Source organism: Pelodiscus sinensis, chromosome 14 (assembly GCF_052426305.1).
Source record: "Pelodiscus sinensis isolate ZL-2025 chromosome 14, ASM5242630v1, whole genome shotgun sequence".
Classification (NCBI taxonomy): Eukaryota; Metazoa; Chordata; order Testudines; family Trionychidae; genus Pelodiscus; species Pelodiscus sinensis.
Genome location: NC_143065.1, coordinates 9,380,037 through 9,399,747, shown reverse-complemented (window position 1 = coordinate 9,399,747; position 19,711 = coordinate 9,380,037). Strand labels below are relative to the sequence as shown.

Below are 19,711 nucleotides of genomic sequence, written 5' to 3'. Positions count from 1 at the left end.
TTGTGGAATCCCCATCTCTGGAGATATTTAAGAGCAGATTAGATAAATGTCTATCAGGGATGGTCTAGACAGTACTGGGTCCTGCCATGAGGGCAGGGGACTGGACTCGATGACCTCTCGAGGTCCCTTCCAGTCCTAGTATTCTATTCTATTCTAACTTCTGAAAATAGGTGAAAAGTCTCTTATTGTCATGTAAAGTAACCAAGCACACATACAGGAGCAAAAAGAACATATCAAAGGAGCACAGGAGCATATTAAAGAACAGCAAATGTGTAACGGAAAGAATTCATGGTCAATTCCCAGATGTGCTCACTCCTCATGAGCAGCATGTTCAAACTGTTTGGATTAAACTAAACCACTGCTGGGCGAGTACAATTAACCATTTGTTTAATGGGCCCTTCAAGTCGCCTTCCAAAAATATTTTAATACCAAACAATTAAGCATGAGCACCATTCCGGTATTTCTAATGCCCGTGAATTTACCCTCCCTGATCTGCTATTAACAACGATGGTTACCTCTCTCATAGCTGTTCAAGATGTCTTGTTCATGTCCATTCCAATAGGTGTGTGTGGGTGCCGGGTGCACGATGGTTGGAAGGTTTTCCCTAATGCAGGGGCTGGAAAGATGTGGCGCGCAGGCCATATACGACCTGCCAAGCCTTTCAATGCAGCCTGAAGCCGCACTGCTGGACCCTCAGGCAGGCTCCCTGCCTGCTGCACCCCAGGGCTCAGAGCGGCGGGCTGCTTTATTTGCCTGTCTGCACCAGAGGGGAAGTTTCCCGCGCTGCCCTCACCCCCAGCACCATCTCTCCACTCCCATTGGTTGGTTCTCATAGGCTGCCCTCACCCCCAGCACCATCTCTCCGCTCCCATTGGTTGGTTCTCATAGGCTGCCCTCACCCCCAGCACCATCTCTCCGCTCCCATTGGTTGGTTCTCATAGGTTCTTCCCCTCTCACCTGGGGCAGATGTGTTCCGGTTAAAAACCAGATCCCTGGCAACCCTAGTAGAGATGTGAAATCCCATTTAATCAGTTCGCCAGTTCAATGTTACGTTGAACTGGTTAACTGCTGAAACGGGGAGGGACTGAACCAGCCCGCCGACTCTGGTTTGCTGCGGGTGAGGGCTACTCAGGCACCGTGATGTGGAGCTGCTCAGCCCGGCCGGGCCTAGTACGGTAACACTCCTAATCCCTAGTGGATAAAGCAGTGGCTTTGTCCTCCTTTCCTGCAACACTAGAGCTGTTCTTCTACTAGGGGGCTGCTTCCTTCTGCAGCCTTCGGTACGAGGTGCTCAGAATCCCCAGCTCTCTCAGCAGCACAACAGCCCCATCCTCGCTGAGGTGGATGGTCTGTCTTTGTAGTCCTGTAAGGACAGTTGGGTTGAGACATGCGCAGGTGAGGGAGGGAGGGAACCCTAAAGTAGGTCCACACGGCAAATGGAAGTGGGATCTTCAATGGAGTTCACTAAAACAGCACCTCGGCTTTTAACTCGGGGTGGCCACATCAGTCCAACCCAGCACCCCATCGGCATTCACTCATGTGGAAAGGCAAGCAGCCATGGCTGCACTGCTCTTTTAACCCAAGTCAGCCAATGTGGCTTAAGAACAAACTCCCAGAGTAGGAGAGTCACTGACCCGAAGCGGGGGCCACACGGGACGTTGCAGCAAGCTAGCGCGCTGTGCATTCACATCCTGGCTTCCCGGGTAGACAAGCCCTTTGAGTGCCTCCTAGCTGTTTCATGCTCACGTCTCTCTGATTTGGTTCCCCTACTCATAAAATGGACACAATACAAAGTTCTACCTGTCTCCTTGGGGAGCTGTGAAAATTAACCTTAACCAATTTTGAAAATGCTTTGAACTTGAAAAGTGTTATGTACCAACTTATGTTTATGTATTTCTATGCTTCATCCTCACGGGCTGCCATTAACAAACAGGTCATTCTTTTACAGTATTCTAGCTAGGGTCAACAAGACAAGTAATCATGTTCTAGTGCAAGTATGCAGACAGATATTAAAAGACACCTAGTGTTTTTCAATTCTTTTTAAAGTAAGTAGTGAATTTTCTGGCTAATATTTTAAATACACATTCCCTTGACAATAAAGTAAACTTGTATGTTCTCCAAATACATAAATTCACCCTTCAGACAGACCCAAGAAAAGCTTTCGAAGCCTTGGAAATTTACAGTAAGATACCAAAGAGAACAGCCAGAAGAAACATAGTATGTTATCCATTTTAACAAACTTGCATGCCACCACAGTCATCACCACATATTAAACATGCATTTTAATAAGAAAAAGAAAGATTTGTGCACACAGACCATAATTATTTTCCCATATAAACTATAAGCATTTCTGTGCAGTAAAATGAAGTGTCAGACATATGATAAAATCTGTAATTTCAACCAATTGTACAGTAGGATAATTCAAATGTAATGTTAGCACTTAGCTAAACAATCGTTCTTTGGCACTCACAGTATCAGCTAAGACATATGACCAAGAAGTTCTGCTAGCTGGTGCCAAAAACGTAAAAGCCAAAGGACTTTGACTAGCAGTGGTACACATTTTATTGACACATACACGTGCGTGCACACACATACATGTGCATCATGTCCAATTTGTTTGGCATATGAACATTCAATCGATTTGCCTGGTTTGTTAAATGCTTAGTCAGAGATTTTACTTGATTTAATAAAACAATTAGAAACAACAAGGTCACAGGCAAAGATGCTCTCTAATATGGTAGTGTTACTTTCAAGAGAGAGCTCAGATTGTATTACTGTGTCGTTTTTCTGAACCCAAGCTCACCATCATGATGATTACTGTAGTGTCACTAATATTTACATGGCAGGAATCTGTAAATCTGTTAAAAATTCTAAATAAAAATAAGTTACAATTTTTACACACACACACACACACACACACACACACACACACCCACCCACCCTCCTCTACCTTTCAAAAAACCATTTCAGGGTCACAACTCTTGAGGGCTGAAGAAAATATTTGTGTATTGTTCTTTAAATCAATAACAGAGAGCAACAATCCCTTCAAGTAGCACTCACTCATCTAGCCTCTTTTGATTTCCTTTGGAACAATGTAGGGTGCTAAAATTCTGCAGGGCCCTTCTACACACACGGATATTGGCGTTCCTCACTGGGGGACATGCATCTTTTAGTGTCCAATACAAAACCTCTCCATCTTAAATCACTCAGAGCGTACACTTCAATGCCAATTCATGACAGGTTAAGATCTGCACTGACCCACCAAACATGACTTATAGCCCCCCAACTATGTGCTCATTCTTAAAATATTAACGGTCCTGCCGCACCGGGAGTTGTTTACCCTTGGGCAACGCGTTACCCTGTAGCTACACGTTTTAAAAGAAGATGTTTTCAGCCTGACAAGCTGGTAGAAGAACTCAGACGTTACCTTGGGGCTTTCCTCCACGTCCTTTGTGTTCAAAAGTGCATGATTAATTCGAAAAACTATCCAATCAAAGAGGGCACTGTACAATGATTTAGCCATGGAATTCCGCACAGTCTCAGCCTGGAAAAAATGAAAACAACAATTAAACCTGGTTTACGTATTAATAAAGAAGTTGCGCATCTGCCACGCATCTTTGTTTTAGAGAAATCTTTTATCTCCGTTAAGTGCTCCACTGCTCCTACAGCCCTTGGCAATTTGTTTTTCAATTTGGCGGGTTCTGCTCTGGTGGATGCTGCAGGAGGCCAGCTCAGAAAACACAGATCTGAGCCTTGATAGACTCACTCAGCTCCCTCAAGTGCTAAAAATCTGTGGGCTCCATTGCCGGGAGTTGCAAATGCTGTGGACAAGGTCCCACTACATTGCCCATGTCTGGAGAGGGGAGTACTGTACGTCCACAAGCCGCACTCCTGACACGGGTACAAACGGCCTAGACGGTAAGGTCCTTAGGTGAGCCAAGCCGTGCCTGAAGCCTATGGGTACTCAGCCACATACCTACCGTGCATGGCCCTACAGCCCAGGCAAGCCCTCCACTCACCATCTACACAGCTGCTTTGAGCCTTGCCGCATCCTGCAGCTTCTCTGCTGCTGGAGCGTTTCCGCACCACTGAGAGAGATGCCAGTAGTGGGGAGCCACTGTGGGCACAGCTTGCTTTTCTGGTTATACATCCTGCGCCTGCTACCAACACTGACCTGCAGCGCAGAGATAGCCGTAGGCAGGTGAACTGCTCTTTAAAGCAGCCATCACAGAATAAAGAATAATGCTGCTTTAGAAACACCATCCCAGGTGTGATGTTTTCTTCCAGATTACATGGGATTTCACTCAACTGAGGATAGTGAAGGAGGAATTATGATAGCAGTACCTAGTTCGTTTTTTCCTAAAACGCGCGCTCTCTGAAATGGAAACCTAGGTACTAAGCAGGAGAAGAACTGATAATTCACTCTCACCAAGGTCCCACTGATATTTACAACCTGCTGAAGCTATTTGGGCTCCCCGTTTATGATTCCCTGGCTTGAACGGTTACGTTGCTGTTTCCTCAAGGCTGCTGTATATATTAATCACTTAAAATGTTATGAAACGATGAGATTTACCCACCATCGCTCAGGTCTTGAACTCAAGTTTTGTTTTCCTTCATTTAAATCATTGGGCTGGGCTGAGGGCTTCAGGATGCAGACTGCCCCAGTGAGAGAAGATAACCCCTGCCCTCTCTCACCACTGCAGCTTGGGACCAGGTGAGAAGCGCCTCTCCATGGCTGCCGAAGCTCCAGCAGGCATAGCCAGAGGAGGAGACCATGCCCCTTGGCTGAGGGACAGACACACAGACTGACAGACACACACACAAATTCCAAAATATATAGTAGATCGCTGTCCTTTTCTCTATCCCTGCCCCCTGGTGGCCCAATGTAGTTATAGCTGTCACAGTCCCTATCTCTGGCCTCTTGCTCATTATACCATACAACTGCTCTCCTACCAGACCCCACCTTTTCCATTTTATGGGAAACAATCGAATCCCAGGCACATTCCACTGTCCTGGCACAACCAAGCCCTAACTTCGCTTTAAGTTATGATAAGAGGAAGCTGCAAACCAAATTGGTGGTCCTAGCTCTTCCCATTTTGGAGGAGTTCTTGAACAGACTCACAGAGAGAGAGAGACGCACATTTGTAAAATATAATAATAATAATGACGAAGACTGGTGAGTACGGAGTTAACTCAAAGCTATTTTTAGCTACGGTGCAAGACAGACAGACTATCAAGTCCTTCTGGTGATGGAGATAGTCTCTCTCATCAGCGGGAGGTTCTGAAATGCCCATTTTAATCAAAAGCCTTAAACTAAAACTGTAATTGCCAGCTTATTATACACAGCACTACAATGCTTCACACTGAGTGAGCTTACAGAATGCCACACTGAGCATAAATGGGTTTTTTTTTCAACCAGGCAGTGAAAGTTCTGTCTCAATTTAATGGATAGGAAAGAAAAGTTATTGAAAGATCTTCCTGTATGCCCAAGTCATCCTTCCCACCTTTCACCAGTTCTCTGCGTAGAGATTGATGTCCAAATGTTTGCAAGGATAAACATTCGCCTTCACTAAACCCAACCCCAGCCAGAGGGCACTCCAAGAGTGACTGCATTTCACCAAGAGAGTCACCAAAAAAAGAAAAAATATCACACTGTTTCAAATGAAGGTGCCTCTTTTCCCTGAGTCCCTTATGTCAACTTTGTTCACATGGCCCTGTGCTTTTGGGCCAACGCTATCCTCTGTCGCCCCCCCCAGATGGCTTTTATGAAACCAAGAACATCACCTCCTCAGACTCAAAATGGGTATATCTGAAGACAGGCCCAAACCCACAAGTGTGTGAGTGTGTGTGTACAATGCCACAAGTAACTAACCCTGCCTTGGCTATATTTTGCTAAATGGTAACAAACCACAACTGTCTGATAGGCAAACAAAAGAAAATTACAAGACGTCAAAGCAAAAAATATTTGTACAAAGGAATGACTTGCCAATGCCAAAATAAATGATTGCTCACTTCCGAAAACCTTATGTGTGACAAAAAATACAAGCAAGGAAAGTGAAGGAAATGTGCTGTACTGAAGGACAGTTCATTCTACGCTTCCCTCTTCTCACAACCCAGGAGTTTCATATTTGTTTTGGAACCTAGCTGTTAGTTTACCAAAAATATTAGAAATGGAGCTTTACATTTTCTAATAAAAGCATCTTGTATACTTTTCACTGAAAATTCACTTTGGTACCAGATCTTTTTCCCATGTATTTCCCAAATATTACATTAGAGGCAGTGAAGTGTTTTTGGGACAGAGTTTAGGAACCCGGCTTTCTGTCTCGTTTTATTGAATCCACTCATGTGGGAAGCCAATTCACTAACACAGTATCATGCCCACCCAAGACAAACTGATGGAGGAAATCAGAGACATTTCTTACTGCTACAATGATTTGTGCTAAAGCAACCTTACTTCTACCGGGTCTATTTTACAGTGTGATATTATGGAAAGGGAGTATGCCCCCCTTCCTGCTGCAGACAACATGAGGTGCATAAAACAACTCCCTTCCTTTCACTCACCTTTGCCCTTCGTGACAAACCTAACCATGGCACAGTGAGAGGCTGCACATGCAGTAACCCCACTGTAGGCAGGGTAAGTGCCTGAGTTCTGCGAAAAGGGAGACAAGGTCTGCTCCTTCCCTCCCAAGACGAGCCCCATTGCTGCGCAGTTTAGAAGGCACAGAGGAGAATACAGTCTCTGCAGCCTCTAGGACCCACACACACCACCAGACTAATTTGTGGACCTAGATGATGAAGTTTTCTACCTGAATTTCTAGGCGCCTTGGGTTGCACAGATTTATAAGTCAACTGGCAGGAAGCTCCTAGAACAAAAATGTATGTAAATATGCCAGAAACTGTGTGAGTGAAAAATGAACTTAGTTTTCAATTTTAGTGCTCCTTATCAGATCAGTTTTGCTCTCAATTATACAATATTAAACCCAGAGTAACTCCGCTGAGACCAATGCGGTTACATCAGCTTTGCATTGGTGTAAGTGAGAGCAGATTGCCTGATATATTTCTCCAAGGCGGTGGCATAGCACACAGGAATGGAGGCGTGTGGTTTGCAGAAATTCCCCTGCAAGCCTTGTGAGATGCAAGAGACTCAAGAAAAATTCCTAGGTGCTTTTCTGAGGTGCGCTGAGGATGAACAGAGAGGGGGACACTGCTACAGAGCCTCAAGGATGCACGGTCAAGGGAATCCTATAAACAAATAGTTGGTAGCAGATGTCATTTACAGGCTTCACTGCTCATGTTTGGACTAGAGATTACTTTTGTATACAGACTAGGGATGTCAAAGTATAACCATTGAAATGGTTACCCGATAAGCCTCCATTTATTGGGTACATGCAGGCTCCTGCTCCACTCCTGGGGAGCTGGCTGCCCCCCATGCTGCTGGCTGTGTCTCAGCGTCCACGCAGCAGCCAGCTACCTGGGAGCAGGTGCATGCCGGGAGCTGGCTTTTAAGTAAGCTCCTGGCATGCACCAGCTCCTGGCATGTACCAGCTCCCGTCTGCAGCCCCACTGCTACCTCGCGCTGAAGGCAGCAGTGCGGGGCAGCACCTGACTACCTGGGAGCAGGGGCAGGAGGTGGGAGCCAGCTGCCATCCCACACTGCAGGTGTGTGTAACAGAGCGACCGCTGAGATGTTTCAGTGGCTACAGGGTTACCTAGTTACCTGCTTTTTAACATCTTTAATACAGACGCACAATTCCATCATAAAATGGGATGTGGCCATATATTTACCTATTAGCAAAGTGACAGCTATTTCTAAGGTTTTTTTAAAGATGCACCTTATGGGTGCTTAGAAAGATCACCAACCTCAATGGAGGTTAAATCTGCTAGCCCTTATAACTTTGCTAGGAATGTCTTCTATTTTAGAGCTATTCTTTTGTTTCCCCGTACATCTTTTCATGACAATTTCTCCACTGCATATGAAAAATGAATCAAGTCTCAAAGGAGGGAGAACTACCAAAAGCCCAGTTGGATTTACCAACCGTGGTCCTGAGCTGTTTTGGATGCAGCACACAGCAGTAGCTTCTTTTAACAGGAGAAATTCGCATGGCTGGCAGGAGGGGAGAAAGCACGTTCACACTTACAGAACAGCTCAGAATAGAAATTAGTACATTTTTTATGGAACAGGCTTTTTATTTAGATAATTGCCTTCGGGATCAGTCCTTCTGCGTGAGACTGCACTCAATGCATGTACAGAGAGTAATGCTGTTTGGAGCACACTTTCCCTCTTCATCATAATTAGACAGCAAACTATATACAGCAATGAGGCTTTTATTTAAAAAAAGGAACGCTTGCTGCTGCCCTTTGAACAGTGTGATAAAACAAGATTTACCTACAGGGTTTTGGGAATTTGCTTGGAGAACGAGTTTCCATTTCTTTTTTAACTTGATCACTTATTAATGTCAGATGTTCCCAATGCATTATGGTATGCTACAGTGCAGACAAATGAAAGACTCGGTTTTACTCCACAAGGACTCTGAAATCTAGAAGGCCTACAAGTAAGCTGTAATAAAATTCATGACTTTTTGCAGGTCCTATTATTTTTAATCTAGTCTTCACAGCCATTTATGTTTTAGGGGTAATGACATAATGATAGAAGCACCGAACTGGAAGGGACCTCGAGGGGTCATCAAGTCCTGTCCTGCACTCATGGCAGGAAGAAGTACTGTCAGGGATGATCTAGACAGATGTTTGTCTAACCTGCTCTTAAATATCTCCAGTGATGGGAGATTCCACAACTTTCCTAGGCAATTTATTCCAGTGTTTAGCCACCCATACCTTACCCATAACAAAGATAGCTTCCCCAATTATCACCTCTAATACCATTAACTCACAGACATCTCCCCTTTCCCACCTCTAATATCATTAACTCACAGGCATTTACCTTCCTTTCCTCCCCCCCCCCCCCCCCCCGGATCCCCCCTCTGTTCTGTAATAAGAACATAAGAACCGCTGTACTGGGTCAGACCAAAGGTCCATCTAGCCCAGTATCCTGTCTACCGACAGTGGCCAACACCAGGTGCCCCAGAGAGGGTGGACCGAAGACAATGATCAAGCGATTTGTCTCCTGCCATCCCTCTCCAGCCTCTGACAAACAGAGGCCAAGGACACCATTTTATCCCCTGGCTAATAGCCTTTTATGGACCTAACCTCCATGAATTTATCCACCTTCTCTTTAAACTCTATTATAGTCCTAGCTTTCACAGCCTCCTCTGGCAAGGAGTTCCACAGGTTGACAACACGCTGTGTGAAGAAGAACTTCCTTTTATTAGTTTTAAACCTGCTACCCATTAATTTCATTTGGTGTCCTCTAGTTCTTCTATTATGGGAACTAATAAATAACTTTTCTTTATCAGCCCTCTCCACACCACTCATGATTTTATAGACCTCTCTCATATCCCCCCTCAGTCTCCTCTTTTCTAAACTGAAAAGTCCCAGTCTCTTTAGCCTCTCCTCATATGGGACCCGTTCCAAACCCCTAATCATTTTAGTTGCCCTTTTCTGAACCCTTTCCAAGGCCAAAATATCTTTTTTGAGGTGAGGAGACCACATCTGTACACAGTATTCAAGATGTGGGCGTACCATAGTTTTATACAGGGGCAGTAAGATATTCTGGGTCTTATTTTTCTATCCCTTTCCTAATAATTCCTAGCATCCTATTTGCCTTTTTGACCGCCGCTGCACTCTGTGTGGAAGTTTTCAGAGAACTGTCCACGATAACTCCAAGATCCCTTTCCTGATTTGTCGTAGCCAAATTAGCCCCCATCATACTGTACGTATAGTTGGGGTTATTTTTCCCGATGTGCATTACTTTACACTTATCCACATTAAATTTCATTTGCCATTTTGTTGCCCAATCACTCAGTTTGGTGAGATCTTCTTGGAGTCCCTCACAGTCTGCTTCTGTCTTGACTATTCTAAACAGTCTGGTATCATCTGCAAACTTTACTACCTCACTGCTTACCCCTTTCTCCAGATCATTTATGAATAAGTTGAAAAGGATTGGTCCCAGGACTGACCCTTGGGGTACACCACTACTTACCCCCTCCAATCTGAAAATTTACCATTTATTCCTACCCTTTGTTTCCTGTCGTTTAACCAGTTCTCAATCCAAGAAAGGACCTTCCCTCTTATCCCATGGCCATGTAATTTACATGTTTGTTAACCCCTTCAAAGAACTCTAATAGATTAGTAAAACAGGATTTTCCTTTACAGAAACCATGTTGACTTTTGTCCAACAAATTATGTTCTTCTACATACTTCACAATTTTATTCTTTACTATTGTTTCGACTAATTTGCCCGGTACTGAAGTTAGACTTACCGGTCTGTAATTGCCAGGATCACCTCTAGAGCCCTTTTTAAATATTGGTGTCACGTTGGCTACCTTCCAGTCATTAGGTACGGAAGCCGATTTAAAGGATAGGTTACAAACCACAGATAATAGCTCAGCAATTTCCCATTTAAGTTCTTTTAGAACCCTTGGATGAATGCCATCCGGTCCCGGAGATTTGTTAACATTAAGTTTTTCTATTTGTTCCAAAACCTCCTCTAATGACACTTCAATCCGGGACAGTTCCTCAGATTCATCACCCACAAAGGACGGTGCAGATTCAGGAATCTCTCCAACGTCCTCAGCCGTGAAGACTGAAGCAAAGAAATCATTTAGTTTCTCCGCAATGGCTTTATCGTCCTTGATTGCTCTTTTTATAGCTCGATCATCTAGGGGACCCACAGGCTTTTTAGCAGGCTTCCTGCTTCTAATGTACTTAAAAACATTTTGTTATTTCTTTGAGTTTTTGGCTAGCTGTTCCTCAAAATCTTTTTTTGCTTTTCTTATTACATGTTTACACTTGATTTGACAGTGTTTATGTTCCTTTCTATTTCTCCCACCAGGATTGGACTTCCACTTCTTTAAAGATACCTTTTTGTCCCTCCCTGCTTCTTTTACATGGTGGTTAAGCCACGGTGACTCTTTTTTAGGTCTCTTGCTATGTTTTTTAATTTGGGGTATACATTTAAGTTGGGCCTCTATTATGGTGTCTTTAAAAAGTTTCCATGCAGCTTTCAGGGATTTGGCTCTAGTCACTGTGCCTTTTAATTTATGTTTAACCTCCTCATTTTTGCATAATTCCCCTTTTTGAAATTAAATGCCAGGGTGCTGGACTGCTGAGGTGTTCTTCCCACCACAGGAATGTTGAATGTTACTATATTATGGTCACTATTCCTAAGCTGTCCTGTAACGGTTATATCCTGGACCTGATCCTGCACTCCACTCAGGACTAAATCGAGAATTGCCTCTCCCCTTGTGGGTTCCTGCACTAGCTGCTCCAAGAAGCAGTCCTTTAAGCCATTGAGAAATTTTATCTCCGCTTCTCTTCATGAGGTGACATGTAATCAGTCAATATGGGGGTAATTAAAATCCCCCATTATTATAGAGTTCTCTATTTTGGTAGCCTCTCTAATCTCCCTCAGCATTTCAATGTCAGTATCGCTGTCCTGGTCAGGTGGTCGGTAATATATCCCTACTGCTAATTTCTTATTATTGGAGCATGGAATTCCTATCCATAGCGATTCTATGGAACATGTTGATTCACTTAATATTTTTATTTCATTTGATTCTACATTATCTTTCACATACAGTGCCACTCCGCCACCCACCCGGCCTGCTCTATCCTTTCTATATATTTTATATCCGGGTATGATTGTGTCCCACAGATTTTCCTCATTCCACCAGGTTTCAGTGATGCCTATTATGTCAATCTCCTCATTTAATACGAGGTACTCTAGTTCACCCATCTTATTAGTCAGACTCCTAGCACTTGTGTACAAGCACTTTAAAAATTTGCCACTGCTTATTTGTCTGCCCTTCCCTGATGCATTGGATGCCTTTGTATGCGGTTGTAATATGATTTGTCCTTTTCATATGTGTTCATTTTTTTTAATTGTATCCTTTGGTATATATGGTTGTGACTATTTTCTTCCACTATTTGATCTGAGGAAGTGGGTCTGGCCCACGAAAGCTCATCATCTAATAAACCATCTTGTTAGTCTTTAAAGTGCTACATAGTCCTGTATTTTGTTTTAACCACCCTGAGAGGTAGGAAATTTTTCTTAATGTCCAACCTAAACCTCCCTTGCTGCAATTTAAGCCCATTGCTTCTTGTCCTAGCCTCGAAGATTAAGGAGAATAACTTTTCTCACCCTCCTCCTTGTAACAACCTTTTAGATACTTAACTGTAACATCCCTTCTCAGCCTTCGCCTTTCCAGACTAAACAAACCCAATTATTTCAATCAGACTGATAGATCATGTTCTCTAGCTCTTTTCGCATTTTTGTTGCTCTTCTCTAGACCGCCTCCAATTTGGCCAATCACTCCTGAAGCATGGGGCCCAGAACTCGACACAATACTCCAGCTGAGGCCTAATCAGTGCGGAGTAGAGAGGAAGAAGTGTGTGTTTTGCTTACAGTAGTGCTGCTAACACATCCCAGAATGATGCTTGCTTTTTTAGCAACTGTGTTACACTGTTGACTCATATTTAGCTTGTGGTCCACTATGACCCCTAGACAGGGGCGGATATAGGGCATGGCGAACAGGGCGGCCACCCTGGACCCCGCGCATGCGCCGTGGCAAAGGGGGGCCCCGTGAAATTATGCTGCCTGGGGCCCTGCAAAACGGTCATCTGCCCCTGCCCCTAGATCCCTTTCCGCCTGACTCCTTCCTAGACAGTCAGTTCCTGTTCTGTACATGTGAAACAGATTGATCCTTCCTACGTTAAGGATTGTCTTGTCGTACAAGCTGTCACTTTCCCCTTCATTTAACTGATTTTTAGCCCCATTCCTTGAAGACAAATGTTTCTGCCAATCTCTAGCTCCATTACCCATCATAGCTCTTTGCCACTTTCTCAAACCCACACCTGGAAAACCAAAGAACCTTGCTTATAGCTACCTCTCCCTCTTGCACAAAAACAGATGGACTCTTAGTGGGGTCTTAATCTAGCTTCTTGATCTGGGGTTAATGCAGCCACCAAAACAGAAATTCTGTTTTGAGTCTGCCAGCGAATGCTTCATTTAAAAAGTTCTGCTTCGTGTTATAAGTCAGCTTCTGTAATCTAAAGCCTCTTGTCTGGTTAGGATGTCTTGCCATGTGATCACTACAGAAAATGTCTGTAATAATGTCACTTAGGAAAATGAAAATATACATGGTGCCAAAGCAACCCTTCTGGGATCAGACTAGCACAGCTGATTACTGATCCAAAAAGCAGAGGCGATTACATGCATTTTAATTTTGACACACATTCAAGTCACATGCTTTAATTAATAGGCCTCCTGCACTTAAAACTAACTTTGGGGGGAAATATTTTGATGACTTGTAAGGTTGCCCCACACTTCCCATGAGAAGAACCTGTTTTCAGTTGCTTATAAATGTTGCCAAACTAACCATCTGAGCTCAGAATTGCCTCAGAGCGAAGGGGTCTGGTTTCTTTTCCTTCGAACATTTCAGCCAAAAGAGTCCACCTTTTTATGAGAACGAGGCTTGTTATTTTGCCCAGGTGAAACTTTTGAGCCTTTGTCTTTGAAACGCACTAGCACCACCAGTAGTTTGGAGCCAGGATTTGTTAAAGAGCTGCGCCTTTGCCAATCGAGAAAAAGGCACCCAAATTTGGGCAAGTTACAAGCATTTGAATAATTGCCATTCGCACATGCTCCATAGAGAATGCTAGAACGTAACAGCTACCGTCTTGGAAGACTCTGTCCTGAGCACACTCAAGTCTCTCAAAGCTCCTAATGTGGACCAAGATTGGTTCCAGTCTAGGGCCACAGAGACGCCGATACAGATCTCTGTACAGACTGCTCCCAGCTGCGTGGGGCAGGCACTGGATCCGAGAGCACGTGGCTAAGCCAATCTAGAAGAAAAGAGAAAGGAGCCAATCATGAGGGAGGGAAAGCAGTACATTGGGCTACAAAGCCTGATAAAACAGACTGGAGGGTGGCAGAGGAGACAAGAAACTGAGAGGGAGCTAATGGGGCATGACAAACAGGCTGGGCACAGAGGCTCGAAGGTGGGGGGCAGCAGTATGGTACTGCTGACAATGGAAGAAGATGGTGTTGCGATCCCATTGGCTGGGGGGTGCACACACTGGGCAAGAAGCTGGCAGGACCAGGGCAATGGCTGGACAAGATGGACCACAAACCAATGGGGAGAGAAAGAGATTTGATGAGGAGACTGTGACCAGTGGTGGGAGGAGAGATGCAGCCTGGACAAGCTGTTGGTAAGAAACTGGACTGGCTGGGCAAGGAGGATGGAAGGAGATGACTGAGGAGGGGAGCCTGGGACTGAGGTGAGGAGCCAGACAAAGAGACGAGGTAGGACATGGGGCAGGCCGCAGGGAAGGGGTCAAGCCTGGAGAAAACGAGCAAATGAGTCTGTGTCCAATAGTGTGCGCTCCCCTCCCGAGTCTGGTATGGCACCCACCACTGCGGAGTCCCACCACACCGCAGCTGTCCGCAAATATCTCGGAAACCCACCAGCACGTCCCATCATCCTCCAGAGCAACCTGCTAGTGCCATCAGCCGCTCTGGTAGCTGGCCTGGAGAGGACTGGATGGTGCAGCTAAGATTCCAGCCCTACTGACGACCCAGCTCCGTGTCAGCATGGAGCTCAATGACTCAGGGGCGATTCTAAGGGCACGAATATGGCGCACCCCGGCCCATGTAGCCCTAATGGTGAGTTTTAATGCTGTGCAGGCTGACACAGTACTGTGTTTCACCCACTGTAGAGACAAGCCCTCAGCATCTCTGTCTCTGCCGCCTCCTGTAATTGGTGATAATGCCATTCCCTCGCTCCTGCCGAAATTTACGGTGATTAATTAATGTTTGACACTCAATAACAGAAAAGCCCGTGCAGAAATTGAGCCTGTCTTCAGCGCAGGGTGTGAAGGGTGCTCAGTGAATAAAGCCTAAGATGACACACTGAACAATGAGGCTAAAACAAAATTTAGAATAGCGCATCATAAGCTGCATCCCACCTGTTCTGCACACTAAGTGAGATGAGGGCCCCAGGGAAAATATACTACAAAAGCATGCAATTAGAGCCTATCAACCCATACAAACAAGCAGTCTGAAGTCTGGCATTTCCTGACGTGAGAGAGAGTTTGACTTTGCAACTTTCAGTGTTTTCACGTAGCACTACAGAGCTTTACAGCAGCCCCTAACTCCCTGATAACTTCAAACACCCAGCTTTTTCTCACACTTCCGACACCCCTCCTGTAACTCTACTCAGTCTACTTCGGCTACCTCATGCAGCAATGTAGTCACTGGCATTTTGCTCCTTTGAACACCAAAAAGGGGATTCCCATCTCTCTCTGAGTCTTGTCTCCATGAATCTGTCCCAGACACGTGAACATGCCTAGAGACTTCCTGGTCTGTAGTCAGTAACTTTTAGAAACAGACTAGGAAAGACAAAGCCCGTTTTTCTTTAACCTCAGAGTTTTCGCCTGTGCTGTCGTATCACTCCCCGGAATTGTAAACAGGAACATTCTGGCTTCTAGGAGAACTTGTATCTGAGCAGGGCTTGCTCAAACCAACCTGACATTTCCTTGTCTATAACCACTCTGCCGACATCCCCTTCGCTCTCCAGAGCCTGGTCCTTCCTCTGAAAGGAGATGGGCCGGGACAGATCCTGGGTCACTACTGCCAAGCTGCCTGCAGTGCTCAGGAGCAGCAACTGCAGGGCAGGCTACTAGGAAGCGGGTCACGGTTGCAAGGTGTATACTTGCATTTCCCCAGCCATGTGTGAACTCAGCAGGCCCTGTAACAGCCTAACCATGAACCCCAGACAGTCCCCAGGGGTACTCTGGTCTGTCTTTCCTCCAGCTATGCCTGCTGGGAGGGAGGGGGGGGGGAGAGACACAGTCCCCTCCTCCAAAAAATTACAGCAACATTCTGATTGCTCCCAAAGGCCTAGTCACTTTCCCCAGGTCAACTGCATCTTAGATCTTACACCAAATACTATGCTTGTGTTCAACCCTATCACGAACTGAGTAAAGATACATGAACTAAGAAAAAGAAACAAGAGGTTTATTACAAGGCTAAAGCAAATACACACACACACACACACACACACACACACACACACACACACACACACACACACACACACACACACACACACACACACACACACACACACACACACACACACACACACACACACACACACACACACACACACACACACACACTACAGTCTTTGGTTCCAAAAGATAAAAGAAGCTGCTGTGTGAGTAGAAAGTTGGTAACCCTAGGCCTGGGTTGGGACCCAGTGGAGGGAGATAGATTCGGGACCTCCTACTGCAGCGGGGTGGGCAATAATTTTCACCGGGGGTGAGGGGACTTAATGAATTTTGGCAGGTGGCCATGGGCTGGCTCCATCCCTCGGAAGGGGCAGGGTGGAAGGGGAGGGACTGGGGCCGAGTCTTACCCCAGAGTTGTCTGGGGCTGGAGGCTTTGAAGTAAAAACAACAAAGGGCTTGCGACTCCCAGCTCTGCCACGACCGTGCTGCCTGACAGCTGCCCGGGTTCTGGACTATTTAAAAGGTTCGCAGCTCCGGCCCCTGCCAGGGAAGTGCCACCACTGAGAGCCGCGAGCCATTTAAATAGGATCCTGCTGCCTGAGCCACCACCTGGAAATTCAGTGACATGGGCAGCAGGCTCTAAATAGAAAGTGGCCCGATGCAGTCCGGATCAAAGTGTTAGGAGGGTCGGATCCGGCCCCCAGGCCGCATCTTGCCCAGCCCTGTACTACAGCCTGCACCTTCTGCTGCATGCTGGCAAGGGCAGCCACGAGGGCTGTCGCCACTAGGCCATACTACCCTGGGAGCAGAGGCAGCTGCAACGACCATTTGAGTAGTCAACCCCTGACGCCAGAGTACATCTACTGCACGCCAACAAGATACAGAAATGCTAAGGGAGAGCAACGGAGCAATTTACAAGCATTTCAAAAGCCTGGACGCATTCGTAGCTCTAATGCAGCCACTCAACCTGGGCGGAGACTCCACCGTAATGGGGTTTCCAGGCCAAGCAGGAGACTTGCTGGGACCCATTCCCACCTGGGGCAGCAGGGCTCAAGCTGCAGATCTCCCCCCTCACGCGGGGCGGCCGGGGCTGGGCACCACTCTCCCCTCCCCCAGCTCACATGGTAACCCTGCTGTCACAAAGCGGGGCTCTCAATGGGGAATTAAGGCAATGGACTGTTGGTTCCCTCCCTCTCGCCACCGTCGGCAGACAGGACACCGGGCTAGATGGACCAGGCGCCCTTCTGGGAAATGGAACTTCTCCCCCGGGCAATAAAAGCCAAAGAGGAAAAGCCTGGGAGGCAAACATGGGGGTTAAACCCATTCTCTTGCTAAATCAACCCTTTCAATGCCGCGCTGCTCTTGGACATTAGACCACAGACGGTATCTAGTAAAATCAGCAACCGTGCTTCCGGGCACCGATGAGTTACCAGAAGAGCCGTGAGGGGCGCCCCGGGATCTGAAAACCTTGGCTCCTCATTCTGCCCAGGCGGTTTTCTCCCCCTCAAGTGCATTTCAAACAGCATCATTGTTGCTGAAATGCCATTTAAACAACAGCGTTCTCAGAGCTTGGATTCAGTGACCTGCCTCTTTGGCAGAGGCTCAGCTAACCTTTTACAGATATTTTCACATGATCTACTGGGGAAAAACGTTCCCCAGTGTGCAGTCTGGTAGCCCTCAGATTCAGTGCGCGTACTGTTTACTAACTCAATGCACGAGACAGCTTTCTGCAGGTCTGGGTGCAAGATAAGAAAGAATCAGACTTTTTCCAAGCGACCGCGGGCGATGGCAAATGAGGTGGGAGGAACAATTTGTGCAGCTATTTATTTTGAAGATTCAAGTGCGAGAGGGTGTCATGCACAGTGCCAGTCGGACCTCAGTACTACAGGCTGTGGGTACCGAAAAGCAAACAGAGCCTTAGTAACAGGGAATATTTATTTTATGCCAGTGCCCAAACATTTGAGATTCGGTTGCTTTTACACTGGCGGCTGCGCCTTACCCTCAGAAATCAAGAGCAACATTTCCACAGGGGCAGTCTCATTGACTACACCGGCAGCAGGCGTGATCCTGCACCTCTAACAATCAGGTCACCTCTGTACGGGTGACTACAGATTTAGCCGAGTGCTGGCGGGGTCACCGCCACATATGGCATGCAGCTCCTGGGAAAAGCAGCAAGTGGATGGCTTGAAACCGGACGGACTGTCATGCCCCTGGGCACGGCTGCAAGACTGGTGAAGTTTTCTCACTTTCATGCAGCACTGGTGGTGAGCTCTGCTATGCCCCTTCGTCTGTGTCCTCTGTTCAATCTGCTGCTCCTCACAAGCCCAGGGAGCCAACATCTTCCGGGGCACGTTGAGTGTCTGCTACGGGCCCGGCTGGTTGGGCAGTTACACACCACAAGAGAGCGCTCCAGGCCGAGCCGTTGGGGAAAGGCGCTTCACAACTACAATGGAGGGTTTTAGGGTTGGGGGGCCTCTGGTCTCCCCCCCGGAGCAGTGGATGGAGCGGCCGCTGTCACAGAGAACAGAGTGCAGGGGCACAGCTGCCTGAGCACTGTTAGGGTCGACGCGGGTCACAGTGTCACCGCTCATACTGCGTGACCTCAGGAGGCCAGCCATGGCCCCATGCTGCTTGAGGAGGTGGTTTTACGGGGCCACCATAACTCATTCTTTATGTTGGCCAGCACCAAACCTGAGTGCACACATGTGCCCCAATGGGCCAACGCGAGGTGGCGCACGTTGACCTAACCTAGTAGCACAGACAAGCCTAGGAGAGGAAAGGGAAGGGAGCAGGCAGCCCGTCTGGATGTCTGAGGAGATATGGACCTGGGAGCCTCACTGTACAAACGAGACTGACATACAAGTCCCTTTGACCCCACTCATGCTGCTGAGCAGGGGCAATTTGGCAACTCACTGACTAACTCAGGAGGAGTCAGAGTTTTATAGGGACTACCATGAGCCCCCTTTTTAAATGTTGCTCTAATTGCAAACTCCTAAAGAGAAGAGTTCCATTCTGTGGGGGTGTGGTAGGGATGGTAAATTTAGATTAACGAGCTAATCAAATGCAAATTGCATCGAGTATTCGATTAGTCGATTGGGCACCTCCACCTTTAAGTGTAACAACTGCCCCAGGGTTGTTGCTACACTTCAAAGGCAAAAGCACTGCGGGGGGCATGGGAGCAGTGGGGAGTCCCCAGCTGACCCGAGACTCCATGCGGCACTGCCACTTTGCAGCATCCCTTCCTCTCTGCCTCCCCTGCTGCCTCTTTCTGATAGAGGCAGCAAGGGGGCGGGGAGGGAGGTAAGCGATAGTCCCTAGCGTGTGGGTATGTATTTTAATACTCCCTCACAATCTCACTGAGCCAAGGACCTTCGCTAAGGGGACAGTGCCTGAGACCATCTTGGAGCCAAACTCCAGCTAGAGTGCAGCTCATCAACCTGTATCTATCCGGGTTCTTAGAACTGCAGCCCATCCCTGTGGCATGGGAGCATCGCATTGTAAGGAGAGAGGTGTATCCGTTACTCCCAAGCTATGGAAGCCTCTCATACAAATGCAGTTTACAACAGACAAGTTACTTGGTATG

General features: G+C 46.7%; 1 protein-coding gene across 11 annotated transcripts in view; it reads right to left on the bottom strand.

Annotated features, from left to right (window-relative positions):
* The window catches only part of MYO9A (myosin IXA), a 309,520-nt gene that overhangs the window by 112,001 nt on the left and 177,808 nt on the right, over window positions 1-19,711 (bottom strand). For all 11 annotated transcript variants that reach the window (XM_075897519.2, XM_075897517.2, XM_089781943.1 and 8 more), the window contains one exon: window positions 3,428-3,544. In XM_075897519.2, coding sequence (XP_075753634.2) covers window positions 3,428-3,544 — 117 coding nt within the window. The remainder of the gene's footprint in view (window positions 1-3,427; window positions 3,545-19,711) is intronic.